We start from the raw sequence: 22695 nt of genomic DNA on the forward strand, positions 1-22695 counted from the left end.
TGGCCAGATCTGACTTTTTTGTACCAAGTTAGGAGAATTTTCACCACAGGTTAAGAGAATAAGGTTAAGGTTAGGAAAGGGGGGTTAAAAAAAAATTGGTGGTTGTCCTATTTCACACATACAAGGTTAGATGAAAATGTAAGAGGCGAGAGGGTTTACTCCACCCAAAATCTGTCCACGACAATAAGACCATGAAGTGAGGAAGTATGTTGCATTGAGAAATCCCATGCAGCCTTCAAGTTGAAAACACTGGAATGTGATCATCTCAATCATTATTTCCTTGAATGATTTTTCAATTTTCTGAATTTCTAACAATTGGATGGGTGTGGCTTCGTGACAAAGAGCAGCTGCTCACCGATTTGACGGTTCCCGCACAGTTCTCCCTTCAAAACACCATCCATGCGGCCGACTAACCAGTTAACACAGGTTTCAAGACTAGTCATTCAACTGAGACTGCTCTTCTCTGTATCACGGAGGCACTCCGCACTGCTAAAGCTAACTCTCTCTCCTCTGCTCTCATCCTTCTAGACCTATCGGCTGCCTTCAATACTGTGAACCATCAGATCCTCCTCTCCACCCTCTCCGAGTTGGGCATCTCCGGCGCGGCCCACGCTTGGATTGCGTCCTACCTGACAGGTCGCTCCTACCAGGTGGCGTGGCGAGAATCTGTCTCCTCACCACGCGCTCTCACCACTGGTGTCCCCCAGGGCTCTGTTCTAGGCCCTCTCCTATTCTCGATATACACCAAGTCACTTGGCTCTGTCATAACCTCACATGGTCTCTCCTATCATTGCTATGCAGACGACACACAATTAATCTTCTCCTTTCCCCCCTCTGATGACCAGGTGGCGAATCGCATCTCTGCATGTCTGGCAGACATATCAGTGTGGATGACGGATCACCACCTCAAGCTGAACCTCGGCAAGACGGAGCTGCTCTTCCTCCCGGGGAAGGACTGCCCGTTCCATGATCTCGCCATCACGGTTGACAACTCCATCGTGTCCTCCTCCCAGAGCGCTAAGAACCTTGGCGTGATCCTGGACAACACCCTGTCGTTCTCAACTAACATCAAGGCGGTGGCCCGTTCCTGTAGGTTCATGCTCTACAACATCCGCAGAGTACGACCCTGCCTCACACAGGAAGCGGCGCAGGTCCTAATCCAGGCACTTGTCATCTCCCGTCTGGATTACTGCAACTCGCTGTTGGCTGGGCTCCCTGCCTGTGCCATTAAACCCCTACAACTCATCCAGAACGCCGCAGCCCGTCTGGTGTTCAACCTTCCCAAGTTCTCTCACGTCACCCCGCTCCTCCGCTCTCTCCACTGGCTTCCAGTTGAAGCTCGCATCCGCTACAAGACCATGGTGCTTGCCTACGGAGCTGTGAGGGGAACGGCACCTCAGTACCTCCAGGCTCTGATCAGGCCCTACACCCAAACAAGGGCACTGCGTTCATCCACCTCTGGCCTGCTCGCCTCCCTACCACTGAGGAAGTACAGTTCCCGCTCAGCCCAGTCAAAGCTGTTCGCTGCTCTGGCCCCCCAATGGTGGAACAAACTCCCTCATGACGCCAGGACAGCGGAGTCAATCACCACCTTCCGGAGACACCTGAAACCCCACCTCTTTAAGGAATACCTAGGATAGGATAAAGTAATCCTTCTCACCCCCCCTTAAAAGACCTAGATGCACTATTGTAAAGTGGCTGTTCCACTGGATGTCATAAGGTGAATGCACCAATTTGTAAGTCGCTCTGGATAAGAGCGTCTGCTAAATGACTTAAATGTAAACACTTCATCTGATTGAATTTAGGCCTCATGCTCTTTAAGCTAATTCAGTGATGTTTGTGTTCTGGTGGATTTTGCTGAATAATGTATTCATGTATAAATGTGATATTTTGTTTAAAGAATGTATTAAATCAATGTAAGTACTGTTCAGAAAGCCAGTGGGACAGTAGAGCACTAGTGTCATAGTGGGTCAGTCACTGGTTCAGATCTTATAAAGAAAAAGACAACCATTTTATTAACTTGAGAGAATTCTACGTAGACGTACAGACACAAGTTCAGACAAATCACTTAAACCAAGTTGACAAAGCAGAGCCATACAGAGACAAAGCATTTAAACCAAGTTGACAAAGCATTTAAACCAAGTTGACAAAGCATTTAAACCAAGTTGACAAAGCATTTAAACCAAGTTGACAAAGCAGAGCCATGTTGACAAACCATTTAAACCAAGTTGACAAACTATTTAAACCAAGTTGACAAACCATTTAAACCAAGTTGACAAAGCAGAGCCATACAGAGACGAATTTTGAAGTAGTGATACATCTATCTCGATCAACAAACAACCTCAACCATTGTTCAGTCTGAGAAATGGTTTCAGTACCTGTATAGTGAGTCTACGTGTAGACTATCTGGACAGAGAGAGTGCTACTGTAATGTACAGGTTAAAGGGATACGTTGAGATTTTGACAATGAAGCCAGTTATCTACTTCCCCACAGTCAGATAAAAATGGTGTCCATACAAAAGTATTCAGACCCTTTGCCTTATGACTTGAAATGGAGCTCAGGTACATCCTGTTTCCATTGACCATCCTTGAGATGTTTCTACAACTTGATTGGAGTCCACTTGAGGTAAATTCAATTGATTGGACATGATTTGGAAAGGCACACACCTGTCTATATAAGGTCCCACAGTTGACAGTGCATGTCAGATCAAAAACCAAGTCATGAGGTTGAAAGATTTGTCCGTATAGCTCCGAGACAGGATGGTATCAAGGCACAGATCTGGGGAAGGGTACCAATAAATGTCTGCAGTATTGAAGGTCCCCAAGAAAACAGTGGCCTCCATCATTCTTAAATGGAAGAAGTTTGGAACCACCAAGACTCTTCCTAGAGCTGGCCGTCCAGCCAAACTGAGCAATCGGGGGAGAAGGGCCTTGGTCAGGGAGGTGACTAATAACCCGATGGTCACTCTGACAGAGCTCCAGCGTTCCTCTGTGGAGATGGGAGAACCTTCCAGAAGGACAACCATCTCTGCAGCATTCCACCAATCAGGCCTTTATGGTAGAGTGGCCAGATGGAAGCCACTCTTCAGTAAAAGGCACATGACAGCCAGCTTAGAGTTTGCCAAAGGGCACCTAAAGGACTCTCAGACCATGAGAAACAAGATTCTCTGGTCTGATGAAACCAAGATTGACCACTTTGGCCTGAATGCTGAGTGTCAAGTCTGGAGGAAACCTGGCACCATCCCTACGGTGAAGCATGGTGGTGGCAGCATCATGCTGTGGGACTTGGAGACTAGTCAGGATCGAGAGAAAGATGAACAGAGCAAAGTACAGAGAGAGATCCTTGATGAAAACCTGCTAAGGACCTCAGACTGGGGCGAAGGTTCCCCTTCCAACAGGACAACGACACTAAGCACACAGCCAAGACAACGCAGGAGTGGCTTCAGGACAAGTCTCTGGAGAGACCTGAAAATAGCTGTGCAGCAATGCTCTCCATCCAACCTGACAGAGTAAATGCAATACGTTTTTATTTTTAATACATTTGCCAACATTTCTAAAAACCTGTTTTTGCTTTGTCATTATGGGGTATTGTGATGTCATTATGGGGTATTGTGATGTCATTATGGGGTATTGTGATGTCATTATGGGGTGTATATTGATGAGGAAAGACAACAATATAATCCATTTTAGAATAAGGCGTAACGAAATGTGGAAAAAGTCAAGGGGTCTGAATACTTTCCGGATGCTCTGTATATGATATCAGCTAGCATGACCTCTGACTTCCTACCTACTGAATGCAGAGACACAAAAACGGCATCCACATGGTAATCATCTGACTCTGGGGAAGTCAATAAATGGTCAAAATCCCAAAGTTTGCTGTTAACTCCAGGTGGCAGATGATGGACAGTTGAATCTGTTTGGTCACGTTTCCTTCATCCTCCACTCCTCAACCCCGCCGTCTTCTACCTCACATCATGTCCAGCTGTAGGGAGAGGAGATAAACCATGGTAGAGAAGTCACATATACAACTGTTGATCTTGTAGATGTGTAGCCGCCAACCCCCCACGAACACACTTTCTCCCTGAAAATGTAACCACAAAAGATGAACACTCACCAAGTCGTCCACATCTCCTGTATCGTCCACCACAGCTGCTACCACCTCCTCTTTCTTCTCCCCTGCAGTCAGGAACTAAGGACAGAGTCAGGCTTCAATCAGGAAATAGGACTGGACAACTTCTCGTCAGTCATTTTACAACCACTCACGATATACTGACCAAACATATACACGCAACAATTTCAAAGACTTTACTGAGTTACAGTTCATATAAGGAAATCAGTCAATTGAAATCAATTCATTATGTCCTAATCTATGGATTTGACATGACTGGGCAGTGGTGTAGCCATGGGTGGGCCTGGGAGGGCATGGGCCCACCCGCTAGGGAGGCAGGTCTAGCCAATTAGAATCAGTTTTCCCCACAGACAAAAAAAATCCTCCTCAGCACCCCCCTTCAGACAATCCCACAGGTGAGGAAGCAGGATGTGGAGGTCCTGGGCTGGCGTGGTTACACGTGGTCTGCGGGTGAGGCCAAATACTCTAAAATGACGTTGGAGGTGGCTTACGGTAGAGAAATTAACATAAAATTATCCGGCAACAGCTGTTGGACATTCTTGCAGTCAGCATGCCAATTGCACACTCCCTCAAAACTTGAGACATCTGTGGCGTTGTACTTTTTAGAGTGGCCTATTATACACACAAGGTGTGTAATGATCACGCTGTTTAATCAACTTCCTTGATATGCCACACCTGTCAGGTGGATGGATGAACTTGGCGAAGGAGTAATGCTCACTAACAGGGATGAAAACACATTTGTGCACCAAATTTGAGAGAAATAAGCTTTTTGTGTGTATGGAACATTTCTGGGATCTTTTATTTCAGCTCATGAAACATGGGACCAACACTTTAAATGTTGCCTTTATATTTTTGTGGGTCTGTTAATTTCAAATGAACCATTCTAACGCCTGGTTACCCTGGATGAAGGTAGTTAGCTGGTTCTCCTGTACCTGCTTTGCATCATGACTCGAGAACGCGCTCCCTTCAACTTCGTCCTTGTTGATCAGGGTCAGGGCATCTGTTAATCAATACCACAATTAATAACCTGCTCACATAACGCTGCTTTAATAAAGAGCGTTAACATGAGGCCTGCTATTGTACCTTGGACTAGCATGTCCCAGAATTCCTGAAGGCCTCTAACAGGAATACTGGTCTTCAGAGACTGGATGTAGCTGTTGTAGTGATCAGCATTCCCAACCTGAAGAAAGAGTTACAATAGGAGATCCACATTACCTACCTACCTACCTACCTACCTACCTACCTACCTACCTACCTACCTACCTACCTACCTACCTACCTACCGGAGAGGGAGGTACAATAGGAGATCCACACTACCTACCTACCTACCTACCTACCTACCTACCTACCTACCTACCTACCTACCTACCTACCAACCAGAGAGGGAGGTACAATAGGAGATCCACACTACCTACCTACCTACCTACCTACCTACCTACCTACCTACCTACCTACCTACCTACCTACCTACCTACCTGAGAGGGAGGTACAATAGGAGATCCACACTACCTACCTACCTACCTACCAGAGAGGGAAGTACAATAGGAGTTCCACACTACCTACCTACCTACCTACCTACAATAGGAGTTCCACACTACCTACCTACCTACCTACCTACCAGAGAGGGAGGTACAATAGGAGATCCACATTACCTACCTACCTACCTACCTACCTACCTACCTACCTACCTACCGGAGAGGGAGGTACAATAGGAGATCCACACTACCTACCTACCTACCTACCTACCTACCGGAGAGGGAGGTACAATAGGAGATCCACACTACCTACCTACCTACCTACCTACCGGAGAGGGAGGTACAATAGGAGATCCACATTACCTACCTACCTACCTACCTACAATAGGAGATCCACATTACCTACCTACCTACCTACCTACCTACCTACCTACCGGAGAGGGAGGTACAATAGGAGATCCACATGACCTACCTGCCTACCTACCTACAATAGGAGATCCACATTACTGTTATGAATTTTATGTATATTTTTTAATTTTAATTGTTTACCAATAGATTATGTACAGCTGCAGCGATCGGTTAGCTGCTCAGATAGCAGATGTTTGAAGTTGGTGAGAGAGATAAGTCTCCAACTTCAGCGATTTTTGCAATTCGTTCCAGTCACAGGCAGCAGAGTACTGGAACGAAAGGCGGCCGAATGAGGTGTTGGCTTTAGGGATGATCAGTGAGATACACCTGCTGGAGCGCGTGCTACGGATGGGTGTTTCCATCGTGACCAGTGAACTGAGATAAGGCGGAGCTTTACCTAGCATGGCCTTGTAGATGACCTGGAGCCAGTGGGTCTGGCGACGAATATGTAGCAAGGGCCAGCCGACTAGAGCATACAAGTCGCAGTGGTGGGTAGTATAAGGTGCTTTAGTGACAAAACGGATGGCACTGTGATAAACTGCATCCAGTTTTACTAGGGTAAGCTTGGCAGCGTGAGTGAAGGAGGCTTTGTTGCGGAATAGAAAGCCGACTCTTGATTTGATTTTCGATTGGAGATGTTTGATATGGGTCTGGAAGGAGAGTTTGCAGTCTAGCCAGTCACCTAGGTACTTATAGGTGTCCACATATTCAAGGTCGGAACCATCCAGGGTGGTGATGCTGGTCAGGCGTGCAGGTGCAGGCAGCGATCGGTTGAAAAGCATGCATTTGGTTTTACTAGCGTTTAAGAGCAGTTGGAGGCCACGGAAGGAGTGTTGTATGGCATTGAAGCTCGTTTGGAGGTTAGATAGCACAGTGTCCAATGACGGGCCGAAAGTATATAGAATGGTGTCGTCTGCGTAGAGGTGGATCAGGGAATCGCCCGCAGCAAGAGCAACATCATTGATATATACAGAGAAAAGAGTTGGCCCGAGAATTGAACCCTGTGGCACCCCCATAGAGACTGCCAGAGGACCGGACAGCATGCCCTCCGATTTGACACACTGAGCTCTGTCTGCAAAGTAATTGGTGAACCAGGCAAGGCAGTCATCCGAAAAACCGAGGCTATTGAGTCTGCCGATAAGAATATGGTGATTGACAGAGTCGAAAGCCTTGGCGAGGTCGATGAAGACGGCTGCACAGTACTGTCTTTTATCGATGGCGGTTATGATATCGTTTAGTACCTTGAGTGTGGCTGAGGTGCACCCGTGACCGGCTCGGAAACCAGATTGCACAGCGGAGAAGGTACGGTGGGATTCGAGATGGTCAGTGACCTGTTTGTTGACTTGGCTTTCGAAGACCTTAGATAGGCAGGGCAGGATGGATATAGGTCTATAGCAGTTTGGGTCCAGGGTGTCTCCCCCTTTGAAGAGGGGATGACTGCGGCAGCTTTCAATCCTTGGGGATCTCAGACGATATGAAAGAGAGGTTGAACAGGCTGGTAATAGGGGTTGCGACAATGGCGGCAGATAGTTTCAGAAATAGAGGGTCCAGATTGTCAAGCCCAGCTGATTTGTACGGGTCCAGGTTTTGCAGCTCTTTCAGAACATCTGCTATCTGGATTTGGGTAAAGGAGAACCTGGAGAGGCTTGGGCGAGGAGCTGCGGGGGGCGGAGCTGTTGGCCGAGGTAGGAGTAGCCAGGCGGAAGGCATGGCCAGCCGTTGAGAAATGCTTGTTGAAGTTTTCGATAATCATGGATTTGTCGGTGGTGACCGTGTTCCCTAGCCTCAGTGCAGTGGGCAGCTGGGAGGAGGTGCTCTTGTTCTCCATGGACTTCACAGTGTCCCAGAACTTTTTGGAGTTGGAGCTACAGGATGCAAACTTCTGCCTGAAGAAGCTGGCCTTAGCTTTCCTGACTGACTGCGTGTATTGGTTCCTGACTTCCCTGAACAGTTGCATATCGCGGGGACTGTTCGATGCTATTGCAGTCCGCCACAGGATGTTTTTGTGCTGGTCGAGGGCAGTCAGGTCTGGAGTGAACCAAGGGCTGTATCTGTTCTTAGTTCTGCATTCTTTGAACGGAGCATGCTTATCTAAAATGGTGAGGAAGTTACTCTTAAAGAATGACCAGGCATCCTCAACTGACGGGATGAGGTCAATGTCCTTCCAGGAAACCCGGGCCAGGTCGATTAGAAAGGCCTGCTCACAGAAGTGTTTTAGGGAGCGTTTGACAGTGATGAGGGGTGGTCGTTTGACTGCGGCTCCGTAGCGGATACAGGCAATGAGGCAGTGATCGCTGAGATCCTGGTTGAAGACAGCGGAGGTGTATTTGGAGGGCCAGTTGGTCAGGATGACGTCTATGAGGGTGCCCTTGTTTACAGAGTTAGGGTTGTACCTGGTGGGTTCCTTGATGATTTGTGTGAGATTGAGGGCATCTAGCTAAATGATGTATACATTTAAAGTAATGATAGGACTATATCTAACAGAATTCTACCCTGTCTCTGTTTGTTAAACATACACTGTAAAACCTGTTCACAGGCTACCGACATGTAAAACGGTTGTATTGAATGGTCACCTGAACAGACTGCTCTCTGAAGGTCTGGATACAGGGGATGCACTTGATGTAGTAGTTCATGTTCTTGTTGCCAAGCAACTGCTCTATCCTGCCAGTCAGCTGTTGACACACTGGAGGAAACACATACAGACATGGGGTCAGGAAGATGTCAGGATGGGGTCAGGATGGGGTCATGACAGGTCAAAGGCTAGCCAGAGGGGTATCCTACCAAGCAGGGTTATCTAAAGCTAGCCAGCTTCAGTTATAAAAACAAATTAAAATGACATTTTAATCTTTATTTTTACTAGGCAAGTCAGTTGAGAACAAATTCATATTTACATTTACATTACATTTAAGTCATTTAGCAGACGCTCTTATCCAGAGCGACTTACAAATTGGTGCTTTCTGCCTAGGAACAGTGGGTTAACTGCCTTGTTCATGGGCAGAATGACCGATTTGTACCTGTATCAGGATTCGGTATTCGATCTAGCTAACCTTTCAGTTACTGGCCCAACGCTCTAACCACTAGACTACCTACTGGTTACTGACCCAACGCTCTAACCACTAGGCCACCTACTGGTTTCTGGCCCAACGCTCTAACCACTAGACTACCTACTGGTTACTGGCCCAACGCTCTAACCACTACATTACATTTACATTTAAGTCATTTAGCAGACGCTCTTATCCAGAGCGACTTACAAATTGGTGCGTTCACCTTATGACATCCAGTGGAACTGCCACTTTACAATAGTGCATCTAAATCTTTTAAGGGGGGGGGGTGAGTAGGATTACTTTATCCTATCCTAGGTATTCCTTAAAGAGGTGGGGTTTCAGGTGTCTCCGGAAGGTGGTGATTGACTCCGCTGTCCTGGCGTCGTGAGGGAGTTTGTTCCACCATTGGGGGGCCAGAGCAGCGAACAGTTTTGACTGGGCTGAGCGGGAACTGTACTTCCTCAGTGGTAGGGAGGCGAGCAGGCCAGAGGTGGATGAACGCAGTGCCCTTGTTTGGGTGTAGGGCCTGATCAGAGCCTGGAGGTACTGAGGTGCCGTTCCCCTCACAGCTCCGTAGGCAAGCACCATGGTCTTGTAGCGGATGCGAGCTTCAACTGGAAGCCAGTGGAGAGAGCGGAGGAGCGGGGTGACGTGAGAGAACTTGGGAAGGTTGAACACCAGACGGGCTGCGGCGTTCTGGATGAGCTGTAGGGGTTTAATGGCACAGGCAGGGAGCCCAGCCAACAGCGAGTTGCAGTAATCCAGACGGGAGATGACAAGTGCCTGAATTAGGACCTGCGCCGCTTCCTGTGTGAGGCAGGGTCGTACTCTGCGGATGTTGTAGAGCATGAACCTACAGGAACGGGCCACTGCCTTGATGTTATTTGAGAACGACAGGGTGTTGTCCAGGATCACGCCAAGGTTCTTAGCGCTCTGGGAGGAGGACACAATGGAGTTGTCAACCGTGATGGCGAGATCATGGAACGGGCAGTCCTTCCCCGGGAGGAAGAGCAGCTCCGTCTTGCTGAGGTTCAGCTTGAGGTGATGATCCGTCATCCACACTGATATGTCTGCCAGACATGCAGAGATGCGATTCGCCACCTGGTCGTCAGAAGGGGGAAAGGAGAAGATTAATTGTGTGTCGTCTGCATAGCAATGATAGGAGAGACCATGTGAGGTTATGACAGAGCCAAGTGACTTGGTGTATAGCGAGAATAGGAGAGGGCCTAGAACAGAGCCCTGGGGACACCAGTGGTGAGAGCACGTGGTGAGGAGACAGATTCTCGCCACGCCACCTGGTAGGAGCGACCTGTCAGGTAGGACGCAATCCAAGCGTGGGCCGCGCCGGAGATGCCCAACTCGGAGAGGGTGGAGAGGAGGATCTGATGGTTCACAGTATCGAAGGCAGCCGATAGGTCTAGAAGGATGAGAGCAGAGCAGAGAGAGTTAGCTTTAGCAGTGCGGAGCGCCTCCGTGATACAGAGAAGAGCAGTCTCAGTTGAATGACTAGTCTTGAAACCTGACTGATTTGGATCAAGAAGGTCATTCTGAGAGAGATAGCGGAGAGCTGGCCAAGGACGGCACGTTCAAGAGTTTTGGAGAGAAAAGAAAGAAGGGATACTGGTCTGTAGTTGTTGACATCGGAGGGATCGAGTGTAGGTTTTTTCAGAAGGGGTGCAACTCTCGCTCTCTTGAAGACGGAAGGGACGTAGCCAGCGGTCAGGGATGAGTTGATGAGCGAGGTGAGGTAAGGGAGAAGGTCACCGGAAATGGTCTGGAGAAGAGAGGAGGGGATAGGGTCAAGCGGGCAGGTTGTTGGGCGGCCTGCCGTCACGAGACGCGAGATTTCATCTGGAGAGAGAGGGGGAGAAAGAGGTCAGAGCACAGGGTAGGGCAGTGTGAGCAGAACCAGCGGTGTCGTTTGACTTAGCAAACGAGGATCGGATGTCGTCGACCTTCTTTTCAAAATGGTTGACGAAGAAGTCATCTGCAGAGAGGGAGGAGGGGGGAGGATTCAGGAGGGAGGAGAAGGTGGCAAAGAGCTTCCTAGGGTTAGAGGCAGATGCTTGGAATTTAGAGTGGTAGAAAGTGGCTTTAGCAGCAGAGACAGAAGAGGAAAATGTAGAGAGGAGGGAGTGAAAGGATGCCAGGTCCGCAGGGAGGCGAGTTTTCCTCCATTTCCGCTCGGCTGCCCGGAGCCCTGTTCTGTGAGCTCGCAATGAGTCGTCGAGCCACGGAGCGGGAGGGGAGGACCGAGCCGGCCTGGAGGATAGGGGACATAGAGAGTCAAAGGATGCAGAAAGGGAGGAGAGGAGGGTTGAGGAGGCAGAATAGGGAGATAGGTTGGAGAAGGTTTGAGCAGAGGGAAGAGATGATAGGATGGAAGAGGAGAGAGTAGCGGGGGAGAGAGAGCGAAGGTTGGGACGGCGCGATACCATCCGAGTAGGGGCAGTGTGGGAAGTGTTGGATGAGAGCGAGAGGGAAAAGGATACAAGGTAGTGGTCGGAGACTTGGAGGGGAGTTGCAATGAGGTTAGTGGAAGAACAGCATCTAGTAAAGATGAGGTTGAGCGTATTGCCTGCCTTGTGAGTAGGGGGGGAAGGTGAGAGGGTGAGGTCAAAAGAGGAGAGGAGTGGAAAGAAGGAGGCAGAGAGGAATGAGTCAAAGGTAGACGTGGGGAGGTTAAAGTCGCCCAGAACTGTGAGAGGTGAGCCGTCCTCAGGAAAGGAGCTTATCAAGGCATCAAGCTCATTGATGAACTCTCCGAGGAACCTGGAGGGCGATAAATGATAAGGATGTTAAGCTTGAAAGGGCTGGTAACTGTGACAGCATGGAATTCAAAGGAGGCGATAGACAGATGGGTAAGGGGAGAAAGAGAGAATGACCACTTGGGAGAGATGAGGATCCCGGTGCCACCACCCCGCTGACCAGAAGCTCTCGGGGTGTGCGAGAACACGTGGGCGGACGAAGAGAGAGCAGTAGGAGTAGCAGTGTTATCTGTGGTGATCCATGTTTCCGTCAGTGCCAAGAAGTCGAGGGACTGGAGGGAGGCATAGGCTGAGATGAACTCTGCCTTGTTGGCCGCAGATCGGCAGTTCCAGAGGCTACCGGAGACCTGGAACTCCACGTGGGTCGTGCGCGCTGGGACCACCAGATTAGGGTGGCCGCGGCCACGCGGTGTGGAGCGTTTGTATGGTCTGTGCAGAGAGGAGAGAACAGGGATAGACAGACACATAGTTGACAGGCTACAGAAGAGGCTACGCTAATGCAAAGGAGATTGGAATGACAAGTGGACTACGCGTCTCGAATGTTCAGAAAGTTAAGCTTACGTAGCAAGAATCTTATTGACTAAAATTATTAAAATGATACAGTACTGCTGAAGTAGGCTAGCTGGCAGTGGCTGCGTTGTTGACTTTGTAGGCTAGCTGGCAGTGGCTGCGTTGTTGACACTACACTAATCAAGTCGTTCCGTTGGGTGTGATAGTTTCGACAGTGCTGCTATTCGGGGGCTAGCTGGCTAGCTAGCAGTGTTGATTACGTTACGTTGCGTTAAAAGAACGACAATAGCTGGCTAGCTAACCTAGAAAATCGCTCTAGACTACACAATTATCTTTGATACAAAGACGGCTATGTAGCTAGCTAACTAGACTACCTACTGGTTTCTGGCCCAACGCTCTAACCACTAGACTACCTACTGGTTACTGGCCCAACGCTCTAACCACTAGACTACCTACTGGTTACTGGCCCAACGCTCTAACCACTAGGCCACCTTTCAGTTAGTGGCCCAAACGCTGCTAACCACTAGGCCACCTGCTGGTTACTGGCCCAACGCTCTAACCACTAGGCTACCTACTGGTTACTGGCCCAACGCTCTAACCACTAGGCTACCTGCTGGTTACTGGCCCAACCACTAGGCTACCTCTAACCACTAGGCTCTAACCACTAAGCTACCTGCCACCCAAAATGAAGGAAAATATATCAGCAGGCTGTGAAATGGGCTTTTAGAAGTGGCGTCTCTATTGTATTACTTCTCGTTAATGCCGTCTTTGGTGGGCTTATCAATGCAGGGGGACCTTTTCCCACTCCTATCCATAAAATATGAATCACAATTATATTTGTCAAACAAAGGTTTTACTGTGAGTTAAGTTTCAAATGCATTCTGTCATTGCTCAAGTATTTCAACTTATTATAAAAAATAAACTGACAAATCTAGTTCTCTTCCTCAAATGAAGGGGATGATGGCACAATATTTGTGAGGGAAGGAATCTGATTTAATTGGTCCTCAACTCACAGCTAAGACACTTCATTCAGGATAAATGGAGTTAGCCCTGAGTTAGCCTGCCCCGGAGAAGGTTAGTTCTGAATGCAGGATAGTGGAGTTAGCCCTGAGTTAGCCTGCCCCGGAGCAGGTTAGTTCTGAATGCAGGATAGTGGAGTTAGCCCTGAGTTAGTCTGCCCTGGAGCAGGTTAGTTCTCAATGCAGGATAGTGGAGTTAGCCCTGAGTTAGCCTGCCCTGGAGCACGTTAGCCCTGAGTTAGCCTGCCCTGGAGCAGGTTAGTTCTGAATGCAGGATAGTGGAGTTAGCCTTGAGTTAGCCTGCCCTGGAGCAGGTTAGTTCTGAATGCAGGATAGTGGAGTTAGCCCTGAGTTAGCCTGCCCTGGAGCAGGTTAGTTATGAAGGATTCCTTGCTATAGAAATGTACCTGGCTAAAAGGTGAGCCACATTCATATGACTAGTTATCCCGAGTTGAACTCAAGTGTAAACATACAGTATAGAACACCTGATTGGTAGGATACCCCCTCGTGGTCATCTTGCCAATGACCATAAGAGCTGCCAAGACTGTACAAACAGATCTGGGACCAGGCTAGGCAAAAACCGTGGGCCATGAGACTTGTTTGAGAAGGAGAGAGTAGAACCAGCCAATCATCTCACCCTCTCCAAACGGAAGACTCTTCTGGCGAATCAGAGTGCGGAAATCCCGTGCTGGATCTACACTGCCCACCTGGTAGAGGAACACACAGGTCAACATACAGTAGAGAACACCTGGTAGAGGAACACAGGTAAATTATATGATATAAAGTGGGGCAAAAAAGTATTTAGTCAGCCACCAATTGTGCAAGTTCTCCCACTTAAAAAGATGAGAGAGGCCTGTAATTTTCATCATAGGTACACTTCAACTATGACAGACAAAATGAGAAAAAAAAATCCAGAAAATCACATTGTAGGATTTTTAATGAATTTATTTGCAAATTATGGTGGAAAATAAGTATTTGGTCAATAACAAAAGTTTATCTCAATACTTTGTTATATACCCTTTGTTGGCAATGACAGAGGTCAAACGTTTTCTGTAAGTCTTCACAAGGTTTTCACACACTGTTGCTGGTATTTTGGCCCATTCCTCCATGCAGATCTCCTCTAGAGCAGTGATGTTTTGGGGCTGTTGCTGGGCAACACGGACTTTCAACTCCCTCCAAAGATTTTCTATGGGGATGAGCTCTGGAGACCGGCTAGGCCACTCCAGGACCTTGAAATGCTTCTTACGAAGCCACTCCTTTGTTGCCCGGGCAGTGTGTTTGGGATCATTGTCATGCTGAAAGACCCAGCCACGTTTCAACTTCAATGCCCTTGCTGATGGAAGGAGGTTTTCACTGAAAATCTCACGATACATGGCCCCATTCATTCTTTCCTTTACACGGATCAGTCGTCCTGGTCCCTTTGTAGAAAAACAGCCCGAAGCATGATGTTTCCACCCCCATGATTCACAGTAGGTATGGTGTACTGGCTTAACTTCTTGCGTCGAGCAATCCCGTATCCGGGAGTGTAATCATAGCCTCAAGCTCATTACCATAACGCAACGTTAACTATTCATGAAAATCGCAAATGAAATGAAAGAAATATATTCACTCACAAGCTTAGCCTTTTGTTAACAACACTGTCATCTCAGATTTTCAAAATATGCTTTTCAACCATAGCTACACAAGCATTTGTGTAAGAGTACTGATAGCTAGCATAGCATTAAGCCTAGCATTCAGCAGGCAACATTTTCACAAAAACAAGAAAAGCATTCAAATAAAATCATTTACCTTTGAATAACTTCGGATGTTTTCAATGAGGAGACTCTCAGTTAGATAGCAAATGTTCAGTTTTTCCCAAAATATTATTTGTGTAGGAGAAATCGCTCCGTTTTGTTCATCGTTTTGTTCATCAGTCATTACAATGCCGAACTTTTTCCCAAATTAACTCCATAATATCGACAGAAAAATGGCAAACGTTGTTTAGAATCAATCCTCAAGGTGTTTTTCACATATCTATTCGATGATAAATAATTCGTGGCAGTTGGGTTTCTCCTCGGAAGCAAATGGAAAAATACACACAGCTGGAGATTACGCAATAATTGCGACGGAGGACACCAATCGAGCACCTGGTAGATGTAGTGTAAAATGGTCAATCTTCCAATGATATGCCTACAAACACGTCACAATGCTGCAGACACCTTGGGGAAACGACAGAAAGTGTAAGCTCATTCCTGGCCCACAGCCATATAAGGAGACATTGGAACACAGAGCCTTTCAAATCTGGGGCACTTCCTGTTTGAAATTTCATCGTGGTTTCGCCTGTCGCATCAGTTCTGTGGCACTCACAGACAATATCTTTGCAGTATTGGAAACGTCAGAGTGTTTTCTTTCCAAAGCTGTCAATTATATGCATAGTCAAGCATCTTTTCGTGACAAAATATCTTGTTTAAAACGGGAACGTTTTTTTTATCCAAAAATTAAAAGAGCGCCCCCTATATCCAAGAAGTTAAGCAGGGGGACACGTCTGGCACTGCAGGATTTGAGTCCGTAGGTTACGTAGTGTGCGTAGTGTGTTACTGATGGTAGGCTTTGTTACTTTGGTCCCAGCTCTCTGCAGGTCATTCACTAGGTCCCCCCGTGTGGTTCTGGTATTTTTGCTCACCGTTCTTGTGATCATTTTGACCCCACGGGGTGAGATCTTGCGTGGAGCCCCAGTTCGAGGCAGATTATCAGTTGTCTTGTATGTCTTCCATTTCCTAATAATTGCTCCCACAGTTGATTTCTTCAAACCAAGCTGCTTACCTATTACAGATTCAGTCTTCCCAGCCTGGTGCAGGTCTACAATTTTGTTTCTGGTGTTCTTTGACAGCTCTTTGGTCTTGGCCATAGTGGAGTTTGGAGTGTGACTGTTTGAGGTTGTGGACAGGTCTTTTATACTGATAACAAGTTCAAACAGGTGCTATTAATACAGGTAACGAGTGGAGGACAGAGGAGCCTCTTAAAGAAGAAGTTACAGGTCTGTGAGAGCCAGAAATCTTGCTTGTTTGTAGGTGACTAAATACTCATTTTCCACCATAATTTGCAAATAAATTCATAAAAAATCCTACAATGTGATTTTCTGGATTTTTTTTCTCATTTTGTCTGTCATAGTTGAAGTGTACCTATGATGAAAATTACAGGCCTCTCTCATCTTTTTAAGTGGGAGAACTTGCACAATTGGTGGCTGACTAAATACCTTTTTGCCCCAATATATGTGTGTTTTTTATATATATTCCATGTCAGATATATATATTTTCCATTTTTTTATTCAAATGGAATGGAGTAGAACAGCAAACACACACTTGGCCACTGCGCCTGCTACTCCTCTCCATTTCCATATGAAATAGCCATTGGGTGCTGTTCAAGGGAGGGCAGGCCCACAACAATGCCGGAGTTGAATGGGACAGCACTTCACCTTAGTGACTGTTCCCTCTGCTCTATACAATACATATCTGTTTATTTAATGTGATGATGAAAGGCTCATACAATACAAATATTTCTTTAATGTTTTCTTTCACAGTGATAGTGACTCTCACTGGGAGCCCCCAGTGCCAAGCTGCCCGCTCTACCTCTGCCCCCAGTAGTGTTCATATGCCACAGTTCATTACTGCAGGCATGACTGTGCCTCAGGGCCAAAAGGGCACAGCATGGAGGTGTCGTTGTGTTCTGTGTCGCATGAACGGCACCACTTGTTCAGTTTGCCTCCGTTTTACATCAGAAAGAGACTGCTATGGGACATGGCACAGGCAGCAAAATATTGTGTAGAGGACTTCCAAAAGGTGTACTGTTTTTTAATAAATATTTTTTCTAATATATATATTTTTTTGTGGCTTTTTTGTGTGTTAGAATTGCTTTTTGATATGTTGTATATAGTTATTTGCACTATTGTATATAGTTATAGGTCATTTCACCAATTCGGCCACTTGGGTACATTTGGGCAACTTGTGTGGGACACCTGAGTGACTTCATGCTAAATGTCATGTAGCTCACTCATTCCTGAAGTTATCAGTCTGAAACTTTGCACACCTACATTTGCCCTCTTGTGTTATCCATCAAAATTATCTCCAGCATCCTATTCTAGTACTTGTGAAAGATGCTACAACAATAAAAAACAGAAAACGTATGCTCTTTCTTTCTCTTTCCTTCCACCAGATCTACTGTGTTATATTCTCCTACATTCAATTAACATTTCCACAAATTTCAGAATGTTTCCATTCAAATGATACCAAGAATATGCATATCCTTGCCTCTGGGGCTGAGCTACAGGCAGTTAGATTAGGGTATGTCTTCAGGCGGAAATTGAGAACAAGGGATGCAGCCATAAGAGGTTAAGGAAAAGCAACAAACCAGTGCTCAGCATATGTGGGAACTCCTTCAAGATTGTTGGAAAAGCATTCCAGGTGAAGCTGGTTGAGAGAATGCCAAGAGTGTGCAAAGCTCTCATCAAGGTAAAGGGTGGCTACTTTGAAGAATCTCAAATAGAAGATATATTTTGATTTAACACTTTTTTGGTTACTACATGATTCCATATGTGTTATTTCATAGTTGATGTCTTCACTATTATTCTACAATGTTGAAAATATTTAAAAAATGAAAAAAAAAAACGTTGAATGAGTAGGTATGTGCAAACTTTTGATTGGTACTGTATATGATAGTGTACTTTCAATAATTCCAGATCCCATGTTAAGTTTTCTGGCCTACTCTCACCTGTGTGATGCTTCCCTCTGTGATGTCAGCCAGGTTAAAGTCTTCTTCCTCGTCAACTTTGGCCTTCTTGGCATCAGGCTCCTCAGTGCTGCAGAGGATAAAGAGGGTCAGTTATATGGGGATATACTCAACTGGTTTTGCGTGACTCCTCACGCACTCCGTACTCTCCTCCTTTTGAAAAAGGTCAAAGGTCACCGAGAAGAGGAAATACATGCGCTTGTATGAAACAATCCTCTATCTCCACTAACATGTCATGAGGCAAATTCCGTTTACATAGGAGGAATCCCAAAACACGTGTAAAGACATACAAATAAAAGCAGCAAGTCGTGCGAGCCATTTTCTAGATTAAAGGATAAGTAGCGTTTTCTCCTTTGAGAAAAGAGCGGACTCAAAGGGGGTGTGGATTATTAAAACAATGCCGCGCTAGCTGCCGGGAGGTCCCACCCGGAGGCCATTGAGGAGATCAAACTCCTCCGTTTGCCTATTAACAACCTGCCTCTACATATGGTGCCCCCTTATCGGTTTCTGGACAGAGTCGTTGAAGAGAGAACAGACTTTTGCCCAATACTGAATCTCCCATGGAGTGTTCTACACAACTGATATGATCACAATATTGTTTCCAGCCCTGTAGTTAAGAAAGAGATAACAAATAGTTTAGAACCCATCTGAAACTAAGCATTAATGAGGTGACAAACTAGTAGCTATGAGATTTGAATCACATTCCTACCTGTTCCCAAACAGCTAGAATGTAGACCACCCGTTCCCAAACAGTTAATGATGTAGACCTACCCGTTCCCAAACAGCTAATGATGTAGACCTACCCGTTCCCAAAGTAGAATGTAGACCTACCCGTTCCCAAACAGCTAGAATATAGACCTACCCGTTCTCAAACAGCTAGAATGTAGACCTACCCGTTCCCAAACAGCCTGTATATAGACCGACCTGTTCTCAAACAGCGAGAATATAGACCTACCCGTTCTCAAACAGCTAGAATGTAGATCTACCCGTTCCCAAACAGCTAGAATGTAGACCTACCTGTTCTCAAACAGCTAGAAGGTAGACCTACCCGTTCCCAAACAGCTAGAATGTAGACCTACCCGTTCCCAAACAGCCTGTATATAGACCGACCCGTTCTCAAACAGCGAGAATATAGACCTACCCGTTCTCAAACAGCTAGAATGTAGATCTACCCGTTCCCAAAGTAGAATGTAGACCCCTTGGGTTGTGCCGTGGCGGAGATCTATGTGGGCTATACTCAGCCTTGTCTCAGGATGGTAAGTTGGTGGTTGAAGATATCCCTCTAGTGGTGTGGGGGCTGTGCTTTGGCAAAGAGGGTGGGGTTATATCCTTCCTGTTTGGCCCTGTCCGGGGGTGTCCTCGGATGGGGCCACAGTGTCTCCTGACCCCTCCTGTCTCAGCCTCCAGTATTTATGCTGCAGTAGTTTATGTGTCGGGGGGCTGGGGTCAGTTTGTTATATCTGGAGTACTTCTCCTGTCCTATTCGGTGTCCTGTGTGAATCTAAGTGTGCGTTCTCTAATTCTCTCCTTCTCTCTCTCGGAGGACCTGAGCCCTAGGACCATGCCCCAGGACTACCTGACATGATGACTCCTTGCTGTCCCCAGTCCACCTGGCCATGCTGCTGTTCCAGTTTCAACTGACCTGAGCCCCTAGGACCATGCCCCAGGACCACCAGACATGATGACTCCTTGCTGTCCCCAGTCCACCTGGCCGTGCTGCTGCTCCAGTTTCAACTGTTCTGCCTTATTATTATTCGACCATGCTGGTCATTTATGAACATTTGAACATCTTGGCCATGTTCTGTTATAATCTCCACCCGGCACAGCCAGAAGAGGACTGGCCACCCCACATAGCCTGGTTCCTCTCTAGGTTTCTTCCTAGGTTTTGGCCTTTCTAGGGAGTTTTTCCTAGCCACCGTGCTTCTACACCTGCATTGCTTGCTGTTTGGGGTTTTAGGCTGGGTTTCTGTACAGCACTTTGAGAACAGGGCTCCGGGCAGCCGAGCGGAAATGGAGGAAAACTCGCCTCCCTGGGGACCTGGCATCCTTTCACTCCCTCCTCTCTACATTTTCCTCCTCTGTCTCTGCTGCTAAAGCCACTTTCTACCACTCTAAATTCCAAGCATCTGCCTCTAACCCTAGGAAGCTCTTTGCCACCTTCTCCTCCCCCCTCCTCCCTCTCTGCAGATGACTTCGTCAACCATTTTGAAAAGAAGGTCGACGACATCCGATCCTCGTTTGCTAAGTCAAACGACACCGCTGGTTCTGCTCACACTGCCCTACCCTGTGCTCTGACCTCTTTCTCCCCTCTCTCTCCAGATGACATCTCGCGTCTTGTGACGGCCGGCCGCCCAACAACCTGCCCGCTTGACCCTATCCCCTCCTCTCTTCTCCAGACCATTTCCGGTGACCTTCTCCCTTACCTCACCTCGCTCATCAACTCATCCCTGACCGCTGGCTACGTCCCTCCCGTCTTCAAGAGAGCGAGAGTTGCACCCCTTCTGAAAAAACCTACACTCGATCCCTCCGATGTCAACAACTACAGACCAGTATCCCTTCTTTCTTTTCTCTCCAAAACTCTTGAACGTGCCGTCCTTGGCCAGCTCTCCCGCTATCTCTCTCAGAATTACCTTCTTGATCCAAATCAGTCAGGTTTCAAGACTTGTCATTCAACTGAGACTGCTCTTCTCTGTATCACGGAGGCACTCCACACTGCTAAAGCTAACTCTCTCTCCTCTGCTCTCATCCTTCTAGACCTATCGGCTGCCTTCGATACTGTGAACCATCAGATCCTCCTCTCCACCCTCTCCGAGTTGGGCATCTCCGGCGCGGCCCATGCTTGGATTGCGTCCTACCTGACAGGTCGCTCCTACCAGGTGGTGTGGCGAGAATCTGTCTCCTCACCACGCGCTCTCACCACTGGTGTCCCCCAGGGCTCTGTTCTAGGCCCTCTCCTATTCTCGCTATACACCAAGTCACTTGGCTCTGTCATAACCTCACATGGTCTCTCCTATCATTGCTATGCAGACGACACACAATTAATCTTCTCCTTTCCCCCCTCTGATGACCAGGTGGCGAATCGCATCTCTGCATGTCTGGCAGACATATCAGTGTGGATGACGGATCACCACCTCAAGCTGAACCTCGGCAAGACGGAGCTGCTCTTCCTCCCGGGAAGGACTGCCCGTTCCATGATCTCGCCATCACGGTTGACAACTCCATCGTGTCCTCCTCCCAGAGCGCTAAGAACCTTGGCGTGATCCTGGACAACACCCTGTCGTTCTCAACTAACATCAAGGCGGTGGCCCGTTCCTGTAGGTTCATGCTCTACAACATCCGCAGAGTACGACCCTGCCTCACACAGGAAGCGGCCCAGGTCCTAATCCAGGCACTTGTCATCTCCCGTCTGGATTACTGCAACTCGCTGTTGGCTGGGCTCCCTGCCTGTGCCATTAAACCCCTACAACTCATCCAGAATGCCGCAGCCCGTCTGGTGTTCAACCTTCCCAAGTTCTCTCACGTCACCCCGCTCCTCCGCTCTCTCCACTGGCTTCCAGTTGAAGCTCGCATCCGCTACAAGACCATGGTGCTTGCCTACGGAGCTGTGAGGGGAACGGCACCTCAGTACCTCCAGGCTCTGATCAGGCCCTACACCCAAACAAGGGCACTGCGTTCATCCACCTCTGGCCTGCTCGCCTCCCTACCACTGAGGAAGTACAGTTCCCGCTCAGCTCAGTCAAAACTGTTCGCTGCTCTGGCCCCCCAATGGTGGAACAAACTCCCTCACGACGCCAGGACAGCGGAGTCAATCACCACCTTCCGGAGACACCTGAAACCCCACCTCTTTAAGGAATACCTAGGATAGGATAAAGTAATCCTTCTCACCCCCCTTAAAATATCTAGATGCACTATTGTAAAGTGGCTGTTCCACTGGATGTCATAAGGTGAATGCACCAATTTGTAAGTCGCTCTGGATAAGAGCGTCTGCTAAATGACTTAAATGTAAATGTAAATGTATATCAGCTGATGTACGAAGGGCTATATAAATACATTTGATTTGATTTTGATTTAGACCTACCCGTTCCCAAACAGCTAGAATATAGACCTACCCGTTCTCAAACAGCTAGAATGTAGACCTGCCCGTTCCCAAACAGCTAGAATATAGACCTACCCATTCTCAAACAGCTAGAATGTAGACCTACCCGTTCCCAAACAGCCTGTATATAGACCGACCCGTTCTCAAACAGCGAGAATATAGACCTACCCGTTCTCAAACAGCTAGAATGTAGACCTACCCGTTCTCAAACAGCTAGAATGTAGACCTACCCGTTCCCAAACAGCCTGTATATAGACCGACCAGGTTCTCAAACAGCGAGAATATAGACCTACCTGTTCTCAAACAGCTAGAATGTAGATCTACCCGTTCCCAAACAGCTAGAATGTAGACCTACTCGTTCCCAAACAGCTAGAATGTAGACCTACCCGTTCCCAAACAGCTAGAATGTAGACCTACCCGTTCTCAAATAGCTAGAATATAGACCGACCCGTTCTCAAACAGCGAGAATATAGACCTACCTG

The 22695-nt window shown here is 47.4% G+C and overlaps 1 protein-coding gene across 2 annotated transcripts in view; it reads right to left on the bottom strand.

Annotated features, from left to right (window-relative positions):
• Window positions 1-1989: 1989 nt before the first annotated feature.
• Window positions 1990-22695, bottom strand: part of xrcc5 (X-ray repair complementing defective repair in Chinese hamster cells 5) — a 58402-nt gene continuing 37696 nt past the window's right edge. The window contains exons 15-21 of one of the 2 annotated variants that reach the window (XM_065016404.1): window positions 18100-18187; window positions 13991-14060; window positions 8586-8695; window positions 5213-5309; window positions 5062-5129; window positions 4115-4189; window positions 1990-3982 (exon numbers count right to left, since the gene is read on the bottom strand). In XM_065016404.1, the coding sequence (XP_064872476.1) occupies window positions 3968-3982; window positions 4115-4189; window positions 5062-5129; window positions 5213-5309; window positions 8586-8695; window positions 13991-14060; window positions 18100-18187 (523 nt within the window). In that variant the 3' untranslated portion in view covers window positions 1990-3967. Of the gene's footprint in view, window positions 3983-4114; window positions 4190-5061; window positions 5130-5212; window positions 5310-8585; window positions 8696-13990; window positions 14061-18099; window positions 18188-22695 lie in introns of those variants that run through there. The other variant, XM_065016414.1, reaches the window with a different exon arrangement.

This window comes from Oncorhynchus nerka, linkage group LG3 (assembly GCF_034236695.1).
Source record: "Oncorhynchus nerka isolate Pitt River linkage group LG3, Oner_Uvic_2.0, whole genome shotgun sequence".
Taxonomy (NCBI): Eukaryota; Metazoa; Chordata; class Actinopteri; order Salmoniformes; family Salmonidae; genus Oncorhynchus; species Oncorhynchus nerka.